This window comes from Sus scrofa, chromosome 6 (genome assembly GCF_054392235.1).
Source record: "Sus scrofa isolate SSC_HxYL_T2T_F1_AM1 chromosome 6, Sscrofa_HxYL_maternal_Yorkshire_Landrace_v2.0, whole genome shotgun sequence".
Taxonomy (NCBI): Eukaryota; Metazoa; Chordata; class Mammalia; order Artiodactyla; family Suidae; genus Sus; species Sus scrofa.
In genome coordinates, this window is record NC_139388.1 from 66,851,364 (window position 1) to 66,867,272 (window position 15,909).

Consider the following 15,909-nt stretch of genomic DNA (forward strand, 5'->3'; position numbering starts at 1 on the left):
CTCACATATTTCACTTTTTTGTGTATGTGAGAAAACTTAAGATCTACTCTCTTACCAAAATTTTTTTTTCTTTTTGGCTATTCTCCTGGTATGTGGAAGTTCGCCAGCCAAGGATCAAACCTGTACCACCACAGTGACAGTGCTGGATCTTTATTCTCTAGGCTACCAGGGAATTCCTCTCTTAGCAAATTCGAAGTATGCAGTACAGCATTATTAACTATATTCATCACTCTGTACTTAACATCTTCAGAGCTTATTCATTTTATTTTATTTATTTTTACTTTTTATTTTTATTTTTTTGTCTTTTTGCATTTTCTAGAGCCGCTCCTGCAGTGTATGGAGATTCCCAGGCTAGGGGTCTAATCGGAGCTGTAGCCGATGGCCTGCGCCACAGCCACAGCAACGCAGGATCTGAGCCGTGTCTGCAACCTACACCACAGCTCACAGCAACGCCGGATCCTTAATCCACTGAGCAAGGCCAGGGATCGAACCCGAAACCTCATGGTTCCTAGTCGGATTTGTTAACCACTGCGCCACTACAGGAACTCCTTATTTTATTTTTTAATTTTATGACCATCCCCATGGCATATGGAAGTTTCTAGGCCAGGGGTTGATTCTGAGCTGCAGCTGCATCCTGTGCTGAAATGGTGGCAGCGCTGGATCCTTTAACCCACTGAGCCTCGCTGAAGATCGACCCCTCACCCCCATAGCCCTGCAGTCTGATTCTTAACCCACTGCACCACAGTGGGAACTCCTCTTATTCATTTTACAACTGACTACCATCTCCCCATTTCCTCTAGCCCGAGCCCTGAGGCCCTGTCATTCTACATTCTACTCTTGTTTTTTGGGGTTTTTTTTTTTTTTTTTTGGCTTTTTGCCTTTTCTAGGGCCGCTCCCACGGCACATGGAGGTTCTCAGGCTAGGGATCTAATTGGAGCTGTAGCTGCCAGCCTACACCACAGCCATAGCAACGCCAGATCCAAGCTGTGTCTTTGACCTACAGCACAGCTTACGGCAACGTCGGGTCCCTAGCCCACTGAGCGAGGCCAGGGATCGAACCCGCAACGTCATGGTTCCTAGTCAGATTCATTAACCACTGAGCCACGACAGGAACACCTCTACTCTTGTTTTTATAGGTTCAATTTTTTTTTCTTTCCAAGATTCCATATGTAAGTGAGAGCATATAGTATTTATTTTTCTCTGGCTTATTTCACTTTGGATAATGCCTTCCACATTCATCAATGTTGTCACAAATGCATTATTTCCTTTTTTATGGCTAATATTCCATTGCATATAAATACCAGGCTTTATTTATCCATTCATCCATAGCCAGGCATAACTCAGCTATATTGCATGTTTGGTTCCAGAGCACCACAGTGAAGTGAGTATCACAATAAAGCAAGTCACATAAACCTCTTGGTTTCCCAGTGGGTATAAATGTTATGTTTATACTATCTGTAATTTGTTAAGTGTGCCATAGTATTTTGTCCGTAAAAACACTGTATATGCATTAGATAAATAATACTTTATTGCTAAAAAAAAATGCTAACCATCATCTGAGTTTTCAGGGAGTTGTATCTTTTTGCTGTTGAAGAGTCTTGCCTTAATTTTGACTAAATAGGCTGCTACATGATGAGGGTTGTGGTTATTGCTGGTTGGGGTGGCTGTCGCAATTTCTCCAAATAAAACACCAATGAAGTTTGCCACTTTGATGGACTCTTCATTTCGCAGATGGTTCTCTGTACCATGCAATATTGTTTGATAGCACTTTGCACACAGTAGAACTTTCAAAACTGGGGTCAGGCTTCTCAGATCCTACTGCTGCTTTATCAACGGAGTTTATGAAGTATTCTAAATCCTTTGTTGTCATTTCAACAATCTTCACAGTTCTACTGGTGAAGGAGTAGATTCCATCTTAAGAAGCCACTCTCTGTCCTCATCCATAAGAAGCAACTCCTCATGAGATTGCAGTAATTCAGTCATCTTCCAGCTCCACTTCTAATTCTAGCTCTCTTGTTATTTCCACCACATCTGCAGTTATTTTCTCCATGAAGTCTTGAGCTGCTCAATGTCATCCATGATGGTTGGAATCATCTTTTACCAAACTCTTGTTAATGTTGATATTTTGACCTCTTCTCATAATTCCCACAGATGTTCTTTTTTTCTTGGCATATTTCCTGGGTTAGGGATCAAATCTGAGCTGCAGGTGTGACATGAGCCACAGCAGTGACAGTGCTGGATCCCTAACAGCTAGACCACCAGGGAACTCCTGAGATATATTAAGATTTGATGGTCTAAACTACTTCTTGATCCATGGGCTACAGAATGGATGTTGTGTTAGTAGGTATGGAAACAGCACTATCTTTTACATTGCCTTCAGAGCTCTCGAGTGACCAGGTGCATTGTCAATGAACAGCATTTTTTTTTTTTTTTTTTTTTTTGGTCTTTTTATCTTTTTAGGGCCGCATCCTCAGCATATGGAGGTTCCCAGGCTAGGGGTCTAATCAGAGCTGTAGCCACTGGCCTACACCACAGCCACAGCAACGCCAGATCTGAGCCACATCTGCGACCACCACAGCTCATGGCAACCTGGATCCTTAACCCACTGAGTGAAGCCATGGATCGAACCTGTAACCTCATGGTTCCTAGTCAGATTTGTTTCCACTGTGCCATGACGGGAACTCCCTCAACAGTAGTCTTAAAACATTCAATAAAGTTGGAGTTCCTCCTGTGGTGCAGTGAGTTAAGACTCCAACTGCAGTAGCTCAGATAATGCAGAGGTGAGGGTTCCCTGGCCCTGCACAGTGGGTTTAAGAATCCAGCATTGCCACAGCTGTGGCATAGGTCATAGCTGCAGCTTGGATTCAGTCCCTGGCCTGGGAACTTCTATATGCTATGGATGCAGCCATTTAAAAAAAAAATTAGGAGTTCCCCTTGTTGTTCAGCAGAAACAAATCTGACTAGTGTCCTTGGGGATGCAGGTTTGATCCCTGGCCTTGCTCAGTGGGTTGGGAATCTGGTGTTTCTGTGGGCTCTGGTGTAGGTCGCAGACGAGGTTTGAATCTGACATTTCTGTGGCTGTGGTGTAGGCCAGCGGCTGCAGCTCTGATTTGACCCCTAGCCTGGGAACCTCCATGTGCCTAAGAAGAGACACACACACAAAATTAGTAAACTATGTTGTAAACAGATGTGCTGTCATCCAGGCTTTGTTCCATTTACAAAGCATATGCAGAGTAGATATAATTCTTTTTTTTTTTTTTGGTCTTTTTCTAGTGCCTCACCCGCGGCATATGGAGATTCACTGCTTGGATTTGGCTTGGGTTTGATCCCTGGAACTTCTGCATGCCTTGGACACAGCCAAAAAAAAAAAAAAAAGGTCGGCTTATTCTTTGAAGCTTTGAAGCCAGGCATTTGCTTCTCGCTAGCTGTGAAAATCCTAGGTGCCCTCTTCTTTCCACGTAAGACCGTTTCATCTACATTGAAAATCCGTTGTTTATGATGGCCACCTTCATTAGTTATCTTAGTCTGGATAACTTGGGTTCTGCTTGCACATCAGCACTTGCTGCTTCAGTTTTGTAATTTTATGTTATGGAGACTGGCTTCTTTCCTTAAACCTCATTCACCAACCTGTGCTAGCTTCATATTTTTGCAGCTTTTCAACACCTCTCAGCCATCATAGAATTGTAGAGAGTTAGGGCCTGGCTCTGGATTAGGCTTTGGCTTAAGGGAGTGTTGTGGCTCACTTGATCTATTCAGATCACTAAAACTTTATATCAGGAATATCCCTGATGGTTTTGTATCATTTGTGTATTTGCTGGAGTAGCATTTTAAATTTTCTTAAAGGGGAGTTCCTGTCGTGGTGCAGTGGTTAACGAATCCGACTAGGAACCATGAAGTTGCGGGTTCCATCCCTGCCCTTGCTCAGTGGGTTAACGATCCGGCGTTGCCCTGAGCTGTGGTGTAGGTTGCAGACACAGCTCGGATCCCTTGTTGTTGTGGCTCCGGTGTAGGCCGGTGGCTACAGCTCCGATTCGACCCCTAGCCTGGGAACCTCCATATGCCACAGGAGCGGCCCAAGAAATAGCAAAAAGACAAAAATAAATAATCGGAGCTGTAGCTGCCGGCCTACACCACAGCCACAGCAACTCAGGATCTGAACCGCATCTGTAGCCTACACCACGGCTTACAAGAACACCAGATCTTTAACCCACTGAGTTAGACCAGGGATAATGGTTGAGTTTGTTAACCACTGAGCCACGACAGGAACTCCTCTAGTCAGGTTCTTAACTCACAAAGCTATAGCTGGAACTCTGAGACTATCCTTTCTCTGTTGTCTGTTCTTTTTTTTTTTTTCATTTTCTTTTCTTTTCTTTTTTTTTTTTTTTTTTTTGCTTTTTAGGGCCACACCTGTGGCATACGGAGGTTCCCAGGCTAAGGTTCGAATCAGAGCTACAGCTGCCAGCCGATGCCCTACAGTCATAGCAACTCGGGATCTGAGCTATATCTGTGACCTACATCACAGCTTACAGCAACACTGGATCCTTAACCCACTGAGCAAGGCCAGGGATCAAACCTGCAGCCTTGTTCCTAGTCAGATTCATTTCCACTGCACCATGATGGGAACTCCAAATATTTTGAAATGAAGAAGGGTGATGCCTCTAGTTCTGTCGTTCTTTCTCAGGATTGCTTTGGCTAGTTGGGATTTTTTTGTGGTTCCATATGAATTTTAGGATTATCTTTTCTAGTTCTCTGGAAAATACCATTCAAATTTTTTTTTTTTTTTTTTTTTTTTTTTTTGTCTTGTTGTTGTTGCTATCTCTTGGGCCGCTTCCGCGGCATATGGAGGTTCCCAGGCTAGGGGTTGAATCGGAGCTGTAGCCACCGGCCTACGCCAGAGCCACAGCAACGCGGGATCCGAGCCGCGTCTGCAACCTACACCACAGCTCACGGCAACGCCGGATCATTAACCTACTGAGCAAGGGCAGGGACCGAACCCGCAACCTCATGGTTCCTAGTCGGATTCGTTAACCACTGCACCACGACGGGAACTCCCCATTCAAATTTTGATAGGGATTATTTTGAATCTGTAAATTACTCTTGGCAAAATTAACTGTAGCTCTTACTAGCCAAGAACACTGGATATCGTTTCGTTTGTTTCTGTCTTCAATTTCTTTCATTATTGTCTTATAATTTTCAGAATACAGATCTTTCAACTCAGTTTAAGGATTTTTTTTTTTTTTTTTGCTATTTCTTTGGGGCCGCTCCCACGGCATATGGAGGTTCCCAGGCCAGGGGTCTCATCGGAGCTGTAGCCACCGGCCTATGCCAGAGCCACAGCAACGCGGGATCCAAGCCGCATCTGCAACCTACACCACAGCTCACGGCAACACCGGATCGTTAACCCACTGAGCAAGGGCAGGGACCGAACCTGCAACCTCATGGTTCCTAGTCGGATTCGTTAACCACTGCGCCACGACGGGAACTCCTCAACTCAGTTTAAATTTATTCTTGAATATTTTATAATTTCTGATGCTATTAAAAAATTTTTTTTTGGCCATGCCTCAGGCATGTGGAAATTCCCATACCAGGGATTCAACCCTCACCACATCAACAACTCAAGCTGCTGCAGTGACAATGCCAGATCCTTAACCAAATGCGCCACGAAAAGAACTCCTTTTTGATGCTATTTTATTTTTTATTTATTTATTTATTTTTTGTCTTTTTTTGTCTTTTGTTGTTGTTGTTGTTGCTATTTCTTGGGCCGCTCCAGCGGCATATGGAGGTTCCCAGGCTAGGGGTTGAATCGGAGCTGTAGCCACCGGCCTACGCCAGAGCCACAGCAACGCAGGATCCGAGCCGCGTCTGCAACCTACACCACAGCTCAGGGCAACGCCGGATCGTTGACCCACTGAGCAAGGGCAGGGACCGAACCCGCAACCTCATGGTTCCTAGTCGGATTCGTTAACCACTGCGCCACGACGGGAACTCCTTGATGCTATTTTAAATGATACTGTTAACTTAATTTTCTTTTCAGATAGTTTATTATTAGTGTATATTAATACAACTGAAATTTGTAGATTGATTTTTTATCTGCAACTTTTACTGAATTCACTTTTTTTTTTTTTTTTTTTTTTTTTTGCTTTTTAGGGCCTCACCCATGGCGTGTGGAAGTTCCCAGACTAGGGGTCTAGTCGGAGCTACAGCTGTGGGCCACAGCCACAGCAATGTGGGCTCCAGGCCACATCTGTGACCTGCACCACAGCTCACGGCAATGCTGGATCACCGACCTACTGAGTGAGGCCAGGGATCGAACCTGCATTCTCATGGATACTGCTGGGATTCATTTTTGCTGAGCCACAACGCGACCTCCTCTGAATTCATTTATTAGGTGAAAGTTTGTGTTTTTCTACATGTAAGAATGTGTTACCTGCAAACAGTTTTACTTCTTCCATTTCCCTATTTGGATGTCTATATTTTCTTTTTACTCTATTGTTACTGTGTTTTTGTTTTTTGTATTTTGGGGTGTTATTTGTTCATGCTTATCGAATTTGGAAATTTCCGGGCCACATATTGAACCGGAATCACAGCATTGACCATGCTGGATTCTTGTTTGCTTGGTTGGTTGGTTTTTAGGGCTGCAGTTGTGGCAATTTCCAATTGTGGCAATTGGAAATTTCCAGGCTGGGGGTCTAATTGGAGCTAGAGCTGCCAGGCTACACCACAGCAACACAGGATCCGAGCCGCGTCTGTGACCTACACCACAACTAATGGCAACACTAGATCCCTAACCTACTGAGTGAGGCCAGGGATCACTTACTCATGAAATTTTTTTTTTGTCTTTTTTTTTTTTTTGCCTTTTTTTTGTCTTTTTGCCATTTCTTGGGCCGCTGCCGCAGCATATGGAGGTTCCCAGGCTAGGGGTCCAATTGGAGCTGTAGCCACCGGCCTACGCCAGAGCCACAGCAACATGCGATATGAGCTGCGTCTGCGACCCACACCACAGCTCACGGCAATGCCGGATCCTTAACCCACTGAGCAAGGGCAGGGATCGAACCCGCAACCTCATGGTTCCTAGTTGGATTCGTTAACCACTGCTCCACAATGGGAACTCCTTTTTTGCCTTTTCTTGGGCCACTCCCGTGGCATATCGAGGTTCCCAGGCTAGGGGTCGAATCGGAGCTGTAGCTGCAAGCCTATGCCAGAGCCACAGCAACATGGGATCCAAGCCATGTCTGCAACCTACACCACAGCTCACGCCAACGCCGGATCCTTAACCCACTGAGAAAGGCTAGGGATCGAAACGGCAACCTCATGGTTCTTAGTTGGATTCCTTAACCACTGAGCCACGATGGGAACTCCTTATTCATGAATTTTTAACTGCTGAACCAGGAAGGGAACTCTCTAACCATGCCAGATTCTTAAACCCACTGAGCCACCAGGGAACTCCCGTCTGTCCTTATTTTAGTTAGAACTTCCATTAGTACGTTGGACAAAAGTGGAGAGGGTAGGCATCCTTGTCTGTTTCAGTATGTTAGAGGAAAACCTTTTAGCTTTTTTTTTTTTTTTTTTTTTGTCTTTTGTTGTTTTAGGGCTGCACCCGCAGCATATGGAGGTTCCCAGGCTAGGGGTAGAATTGGAGCTGTAGCCACTGGTCTATGCCAGAGCCACAGCAATGTGGGATCCGAGCCGCATCTGTGACTTACACCACAGCTCACAGCAAAGCCATATCCTTAACCCCCTGAGCGAGGCCATGGATTGAACCCGCAACCCCATGGTTACTAGTCGAATTCCTTTCCGCTGCGCCATGACCTTTTAAAAGGAACTCCTTCTTTTGCCTTTTGAATGTTGCATATATCAGCCTTGGGTTTGTCCAATGTGTAGAGGTGCAATCCTTCCGTACCTAACTTGTTGAGTATTTTTATCATGAAGGATACTGAATTTTGTCAAATGCTTTTTTAGCATCTATTGATGTGATTATGATTTTTATCTGTCATTCTGTTAAGGTGCTATATCACATTGATTTGCCCATGTTGTTGAACCATCCTCGCATCCCAGATACAAACTCTACCTAATTGTGATGTATGCTTCATTTAGTGCTGTTGCTTTTGTTTTGCAAGTATTTTGTGGATTTTTGCATCTGTGTTTATGAAGGATATTGATCTATAATTTTATTCTGTTGTATTACCCTTAAATGGCTTTGATATCAAGAGTAATTATGGTCTCATAAAATGAACTTGGAAGTGTTCCATCTTCAATTTTTTGAAGACTTTGAGAAGGACTTATATTAGTTCTTGAAATATTTAGTAGAATTCCCAGTTATTCTATCTAGTCCTTGGCTTTCTTTCATTGGGAGCGTTTTTGTTAGTGATTCAGTCTCCTTACCAGTTACAGGTCTATTCATATTTTCTATTTCTTCATAATTCACTTTTGGTAGGTTTTATGCTTATAGGAATTTATCCATTTCTTCCAGGTTATCTAATTTGTCGGCAAGTAATTGTTTTTTTTGTTTGTTTTGTTTTTTGTCTTTTTGCCTTTTCTTTTTTTTCTTTTTTTTTTTTTGTCTTTTTGCTATTTCTTGGGCCGCTCCCACGGCATATGGAGGTTCCCAGGCTAGGGGTCCAATTGGAGCTGTAGCCACCGGCCTACACCAGAGCCACAACAACAAGGGATCCGAGCTGTGTCTGCAACCTACACCACAGCTCAGGGCAACGCCGGATCGTTAACCCACTGAGCAAGGGCAGGGACCGAACCCGCAACCTCATGGTTCCTAGTCAGATTTGTTAACCACTGCACCACGACGGGAACTCCTCTTTTTGCCTTTTCTAGGGCTGCTTCTGAGGCATATGGAGGTTCCCAGACTAGGGGTCCAATCGGAGCTGTAGCCTCCGGCCTATGCCAGAGCCACAGCAACATGGGATGCAAGCTGCATCTGTGACTTACACCAGGGCTCACAACAACACCGGATCCTTAACCCACTGAGCAAGGCCAGGGACTGAACCCGAAACCTCATGGTTCCTAGTCGGATTCATTAACCACTGTGCCACGACAGGAACTCTGCAAGTAATTGTTAAGTGTAGTTTCTTCTGATTGATTGTATTCCTGCAGTATCAGTTGTGATCTCTGCTCTTTAATTTCTGATTCCAAGTCATCTCTCTTTTTTTATAATCTAGCTAGCAGTCTGTCAATTTATCTTTTTTTTTTTTTCTTTTTTTAGTCTTTTGTCTTTTTAGGGCCACACCCACGGCATATGGAGGTGCCCAGGCTAGGGGTCCAATCAGAGCTACAGCTGCTGGCCTACACCACCGCCACAGCAACACCAAATCCGAGCCGCATCTGTGACCTATACCACAGCTCACGGCAACGATGGATCCTTAACCCACAGAGTGGGGCCAGGGATTGAACCTGCAACCTCATGGTTCCTAGTCAGATTCGTTTCTGCTGCATCACGGTGGGAACTCCAATTTATCTTTTCAAAAAACTTAATTGCATTGATGTTTTCTATTGTTTTTCTGCTATTTCATTTATTTCTCTTGTAATCTTTATTTGCTTACTTTTGCTAACTTTAACCTTCATTTATTCTTTTTTCATACCTTAGGTATGATTGAGTTAGATTGTTTATTTGAGATTTGTTTTTCCTTAAAGTAGGCTCTGATTGCTTTAAAGTTTCCTCTTACAATTATTTTTTATGTATTCCATTAATTTTCATGTGTTGTTTCCATTTTTATTTGTCAGAATATATTTTTTATTTCTTCTGTGACTCATTAGTTGTTTAGGAGTGTGTGGAATATAAATTCCACATATTTAAGGACTTCCTGTTGTGGCTTATCCCTCTAAGGGCTCAGTGTTGTCTCTGTGAGGGTGTGGGTCTGATCCTTGGCCTCGTTTAGTGGGTTAAGGATGTGGCATTGCCACAAGCTGTGGCATAGGTTGCAGATATGACTCAGATCTTGTGTTGCCCAGGATGTGGCCCCAGCTACAGCTCTGATTCAACCCCTAGACTGGGAGCTTCTGTATGCCACAGGTACAGCTATAAAAATAAAAAGATTCCACATATTTGTGGATTTTCCAGGTTTCCTTTTGTTAATGATTTCTAGTTTCATACCATTGTGATTGAAAAGGACACTTGATATGATTTCCATCTTCTTAATTTGTTTTATTTTTGTCTTTTCTAGGGCTGTACCTGCAGCATATGGAGGTTCCCAGGCTAGGGGTTGAATCGGAGCTGTAGCTGCTGGCCTACACCAGAGCCACAGAAATGACAGAGCTGAGCAACATCTGTGACCTACACCACAGCTCATGGCAATGCCAGATCCTTAACCCACTGAGCAAGGCCAAGGATCGAACCCGCAACCTCATGGTTCCTAGTCGGATTCGTTAACCGCTGAGCCACATATTTGTTTTGTGACCTAACATGTGGTCTATCCTAGAAAATGTCCTATGTGCACTTGAGAAGAATGTGTATCCTCCTATAGTTGGATAGAATGTTTTGAACATGTCTGTTAAGTTCATTTGGTCTTAGGTGGAGTTGAAGCCCAACATTTTCTTTTCGATTTTTTTTGGTAATCTATCCATTGTCTAGAATGGGATATTTTACTTCTATTGTTACTACATTGCTGTCTGTTGCTACTTTGAGATTTGTTAGTGTTTGCTTAATATATTTAGGTGCTCCAATATTGGGTGTGTATATACTTATAATTGTTATATCCTCTTGATGAATTGATTGCTTTATCATTTTATAATGATCTCCTTTGTTATTTTTTATTGCTTAATGAATTTTATTACATTTACAGGTGTACAACAATCATCACAACTAAATTTTACAGCATTTCCATCCCAAACCCTCAGTGCATCCCCCCACCCCTCAGCCTGTCTCATTTGGAAACCATTAAGTTTTTCAAAGTCTGTGAGTCAGTATCTCTTCTGCAAAGAAGTTCATTGTGTCCCTTTTTTAGATTCCACATGTAAGTGATAGCATTTGATGTTGGTGTCTCATTGTCTGACTGACTTCACCTAGCATTGTAATTTCTAGGTCTATCCATGTTGCTACAAATGCTGTTATTTCTTTCCTTTTAATGGCTGAGTAATACTCCATTGTATATGTGTACCACATCTTCTTTATCTACTCCTCTGTTGATGGACATTTAGGTTGTTTCCATGTCTTGGCTATTGCAAATAGTGCTGCATTGAACATTGGAGTACATGTGTCTTTTCGAGTTACGGTTTTCTCTGGATAGATGCCCAGGAGTGGGATTTATTGCTTTTGTTATTGACAGTTATTTAAAGTCTATCTTGTCTGACATATAATACAGTTAGCCCTGCTCTTTTTTTGTTTGTTCCCTTTGCATGTTTATGTTTGGATTGCCCTTTCCAATAAAGTGAAAGTGTACATCACCAGTATTTCTTTGTATTTAGGTTTCTGGAGTGAAGAGGATATTGAAGTACCCTTTGAACAGAGTTTTTCTGTAGGAACATCACAGGCCAGGACTTCCAAGGAACCTTCATCTTCCCAGAAGACTCAACCCTGTGAAATGTGTGGTCCACTATTGAGAGACATTTTCCATTTGCCTGAGCAGCAGGGAACACAACACAGCCATAAACTATTCAAGTGTGGAGCATGTACAAAAGGATTTTATTTCAGTGCAGACCTTCAGCAGAACCGGGAGCGGCACATGTGTGAAAAACCATTCCTAAGCAGTGTGGACAGGGCGTCATTTGTGAATAGCTGTAATTTCACTGTGTCAGGGGAGCCTTTTACCTCCAGAGAGGCTGGAAAGGACCTCCTACCCACCACAGGACATCTGAAGCAACAGGCCATTCACACTGAGGAGAAGCCAAACACAATCACCCACTCCATGGAAACTTCACAGAGCAGAAAAAGTCATCACCCCTGCGGTACATGCAAGAAAGCCTTCAGTTCCAAACACACACTTGTTCAGGATCAGAGTGTCTACACTGAAAGACAGCATTTTGTGTGCCGTGAATGTGGGAAAACATTCACATATAAGTCCTCATTAATAGTGCACCGGAGAGTCCACACTGGCGACAGACTTTATGACTGTGGCGACTGTGGAAAATCATTTAGGGGAAATTCAGCTCTCAATCAACATCGAAGAATTCATACTGGGGCAAGGCAGTACAAATGCAGCAAATGTGGGAAATCATTTAGCCAAGAATTTGTCCACATTTATCCCCAGGGAAGTCACACTGGAGGAAACTGTTACATGTGCCATCGTTGTGCACAGTCTTTTAGCCATAGCTCCATCTCTGTTCAACAACAGACAGTGCACACTGGAGAAATGAGTTATGAGTGCACTGAATGTAGGAAGTCCTTTAGACGAAAATCTGACCTCATGGAACACTGGAGGGTTCACACAGGAGAAAAGCCTTATGTGTGCAGTGAATGTGGGAAATCTTTCACTTCTAGCTCTGCCCTTCGTTATCATCAGAGAGTTCACACTGGAGAAAAGCCTTATAAATGTCGGGAATGCGGGAAGTCTTTTACCTCTAGCTCTGGCCTACGTTATCATCAGAGAGTTCACACAGGAGAAAGGCCTTATGAGTGTACTGATTGTGGGAAGTCTTTTACCCAAATAAATCACCTCATTATACACCGAAGAGTTCACACAGGAGAAAGACCTTATGAGTGCAATGAATGTGGGAAATCCTTTAGCCACAAATCTTACCTCTCTCAACACCAGAGAGTTCACACTGGGGAAAGGCCGTATGAATGTAGTGAATGTGGCAAATCTTTTACCTCTGGTTCTGCTCTCTGTTATCATCAGAGAGTTCACACAGGAGAAAAACCTTATGAGTGCAGTGAATGTGGGAAGTCATTTACCAATGGACCAATACTCATTCGACACCGTAGAGTTCACACAGGAGAAAGGCCTTATGAATGCAATGAATGTGGGAAGTCTTTTACCCAAAGAAATCATCTCAATATACACCAGAGAGTTCACACAGGAGAAAGGCCTTATGAATGTAATGAATGTGGAAAATCTTTTACCTCTGGCTCTGCCCTTCGTTATCATCAGAAAATTCACATAGGAGAAAGACCTTATGAGTGCAGTGAATGTGAGAAGTCTTTTACCTCTAGCTCTGCCCTCCGTTGTCATCAGAGAGTTCACACAGGAGAAAGGCCTTTTGACTGCAGTGAATGTGGGAAATCTTTTAGGGATAGTTCTCAATTGAATCAACACCAGAGAGTTCACACTGGAGAAAAGCCTTATGAATGTAGTGATTGTGGGAGATCCTTTAGCCAGAATTCATATCTTTCTAAACACCGGAGAGTTCACACTGGAGAAAGGCCTTATGAGTGCAGCGAATGTGAGAAATCTTTTACTTCTGTCTCTGCCCTGGGCTATCATCAGAGAGTTCACACTGGAGAACGGCCTTATAAGTGCAGTGAATGTGGGAAATGTTTTACCAATAGCTCAATACTCATTCGACATCGAAGAGTTCACACAGGAGAAAGGCCTCACGAGTGTAGTGACTGTGGGAAGTCCTTTACTCAAAGAATTCACCTCGTTATTCACCAGAGAGTTCACACAGGAGAAAGGCCTTATGAATGCAGTGAATGTGGGAAATCTTTTACCTCTCGTTCCACCCTTCATTATCATCAGAGAGTTCACACAGGAGAAAGGCCTTATGACTGCAGCGAATGTGGGAAGTCTTTTAGCCGAAAATCTAACCTCTCTCAGCACCAGAGAGTTCACACTGGAGAAAGGACTTAGATATGTAAGAAACGTGTAATTTCCTTGTTTACTGTAATAATACTGGAGGAAATTGTGAGGCACTCGCTGAATTGAATGTCATATATCCAAATACAAACAGTGAAGAGATTCCTCAAAATTTTCACTTATGTGGGAAGCATGTGTGACTGTGTTGCACTCTAACCTGCCTAGGTTGCTGGCAGATTTATTTCACTGCCAGTTTCTGTGGCCAAATCCACTTCATCTCTATATCCTGGCAGGTCCCCACGGTGCATCACTCACTCCAGTGTGCTCAGGGAAGCTGACTCTGATCCCTTGTTTGTTGGAGGAAATTAGGAATAGCCTGAGCCCTTGGGATATCCTCATTCCCTTCTCTCTGACCAGCTTGGGTATGGACCAGTATTGGCCCAGAGAATCCCATATGGGTTTGACTGGCAGCTTGCTGAGGATGACTGCCATTTTCAGGAAAATGTTGGTCTTGAGATACTTGTGATAGATTTTTTTCAGCTTCCACATTTCTAGCTAAAGAGCTGCCAGCCCCACAAAAAGGATTAAAAAGTCCTTTTTAATCTTGGATGTTCTATCTACTATGTTGGGTGGTTTATAAACAGATTGGGCTCTACAAGCATGAAGAGGTAAGCAATTTTTATAGGTACTTTCTGTGCCTCAGAGGAGACATTACAGAGGCAGACATTAGCTTATGTTTTTGCCAAGTCTGCATTTCTGCCCATGGCCTCCTAGGAGAGACTGCAGAGCTAGTCCTAATTTGAGTCCTGGATTCTATAAGTTTTAGGAGACCCTGAGATCACCCTGAGGTAGGGTCAGCTGTGACAACCTCAAGTGTTTCTGGGAGCAGCATGGATTTTCCCCCTTGTTCACAGGGGATGTCAGTACTGTTGAGGGGAACCTCTTCCTCAGGTCCTGCAGAGAGCCATGTCCCCAGTTATCCAGAATTCAATGAGTGATGGTCACTAGTGTTAAGACCATAGGGGTCAGGGAAAACTATAATTTCTACAAAAACACTGGTTTAATAGGAGTTGGGGGAGACTGCATCTAACTGCATGAGATATACCTCTTCTAAATGTGTGTCCAGAGATGCCTGTGATAGTGGCTGTCCAAGGTGAGTATATACACAAATATGAGGTTCTCCAGGTATGCTTATCTTGTGTAGCTTAAGTCAGTGTCTTTGGAAATAATCAAAAGCTTTTGTGGATGCCTATAGCCTATCAGTGGTATTCATCTCAAGGTCATTACCATGCAAGTAAGTAAAAAAGGAGTTTGTAGTCCAGAGACGTGTTTCTTGTGACCCAGGTGGCAGTCCTGTTCACTCGAGTGGAAAGTTCTTCATTGCTCACTCTGTTTGCTGTCATTGAGGCAAGACTGGGCCCCAGAGGGCATGAGAAAGTAGAATGAATATCAGATCGCCAAACCTATTTTTCAAAAAGAGTTGGACAGGAGTTTTGTCTTGGCACAGTGGTTAGGAATCTGACTAGGAACCATGAGGTTGACGAGTTCCATCCCTGGCCTTGCTCAGTGGGTTAAGGATCGGGCATTGCCATGAGCTGTGGTGTAGGTCGCAGACACGGCTCGGATATGGTGTTGCTGTGGCTGTGGCGTAGGCCGGTGGCTACGGCTCCCATTCGATCCCTAGCCTGGGAACCTCCATATGCTGTGGGAAGCGGCCCTAGAAAAGGCAAAAGGACAAAAAAAAAAAAAAAAAAAAAAAAAAAGTTGGACAGGGAAGTTTATTTTTTAAAATCTTGAACCATATCAGAAAGCTATTTGAGGAATTCCCGTCGTGGTACAGTGGAAAGGAATCCAACTAAGAATATTGAGGTTGCAGGTTCCATCCCTGGCCTTGCTCAGTGGGTTAAGGATCCGGCATTGCTGTGAGCTGTGGTGTAGGCTGGCAGCCCTAGCTCCGATTAGACCCCTTGCCTGAGCACCTCCATATGCCGTGGGTGTGGCCCTAAAAAGCAAAAAATAAAAAATAAAAAGAAAGCTATTTGGTAAATTCGGACACATTTATAGGACTGAAACCATCATCATTTATGGTAATGACCATAAATGCACCATATATTTATCTCATCAGCTTTTATAATCTTTTTCTGTTCTGCACCGACCTCCAAGTAACCATCAATTTACTTTCAATTATGATAGATAACTGCATTTTCTAGAATTCTTTTGATGGGAATCA

At 43.3% G+C, this 15,909-nt stretch overlaps 2 protein-coding genes across 3 annotated transcripts in view; both read left to right on the top strand.

The window, feature by feature from the left end:
• The window catches only part of LOC110261339 (zinc finger protein 444), a 996,914-nt gene that overhangs the window by 453,897 nt on the left and 527,108 nt on the right, over positions 1–15,909 (top strand). The gene's annotated exons all lie outside the window — the stretch shown is intronic.
• The window catches only part of LOC100737218 (uncharacterized), a 67,612-nt gene that overhangs the window by 9,758 nt on the left and 41,945 nt on the right, over positions 1–15,909 (top strand). The window contains exons 5-6 of one of the 2 annotated variants that reach the window (XM_084962294.1): positions 10,791–10,961; positions 11,413–13,851. In XM_084962294.1, coding sequence (XP_084818420.1) covers positions 10,791–10,961; positions 11,413–13,733 — 2,492 coding nt within the window. In that variant the 3' untranslated portion in view covers positions 13,734–13,851. Of the gene's footprint in view, positions 1–10,790; positions 10,962–11,412 lie in introns of those variants that run through there. The other variant, XM_013998888.3, reaches the window with a different exon arrangement.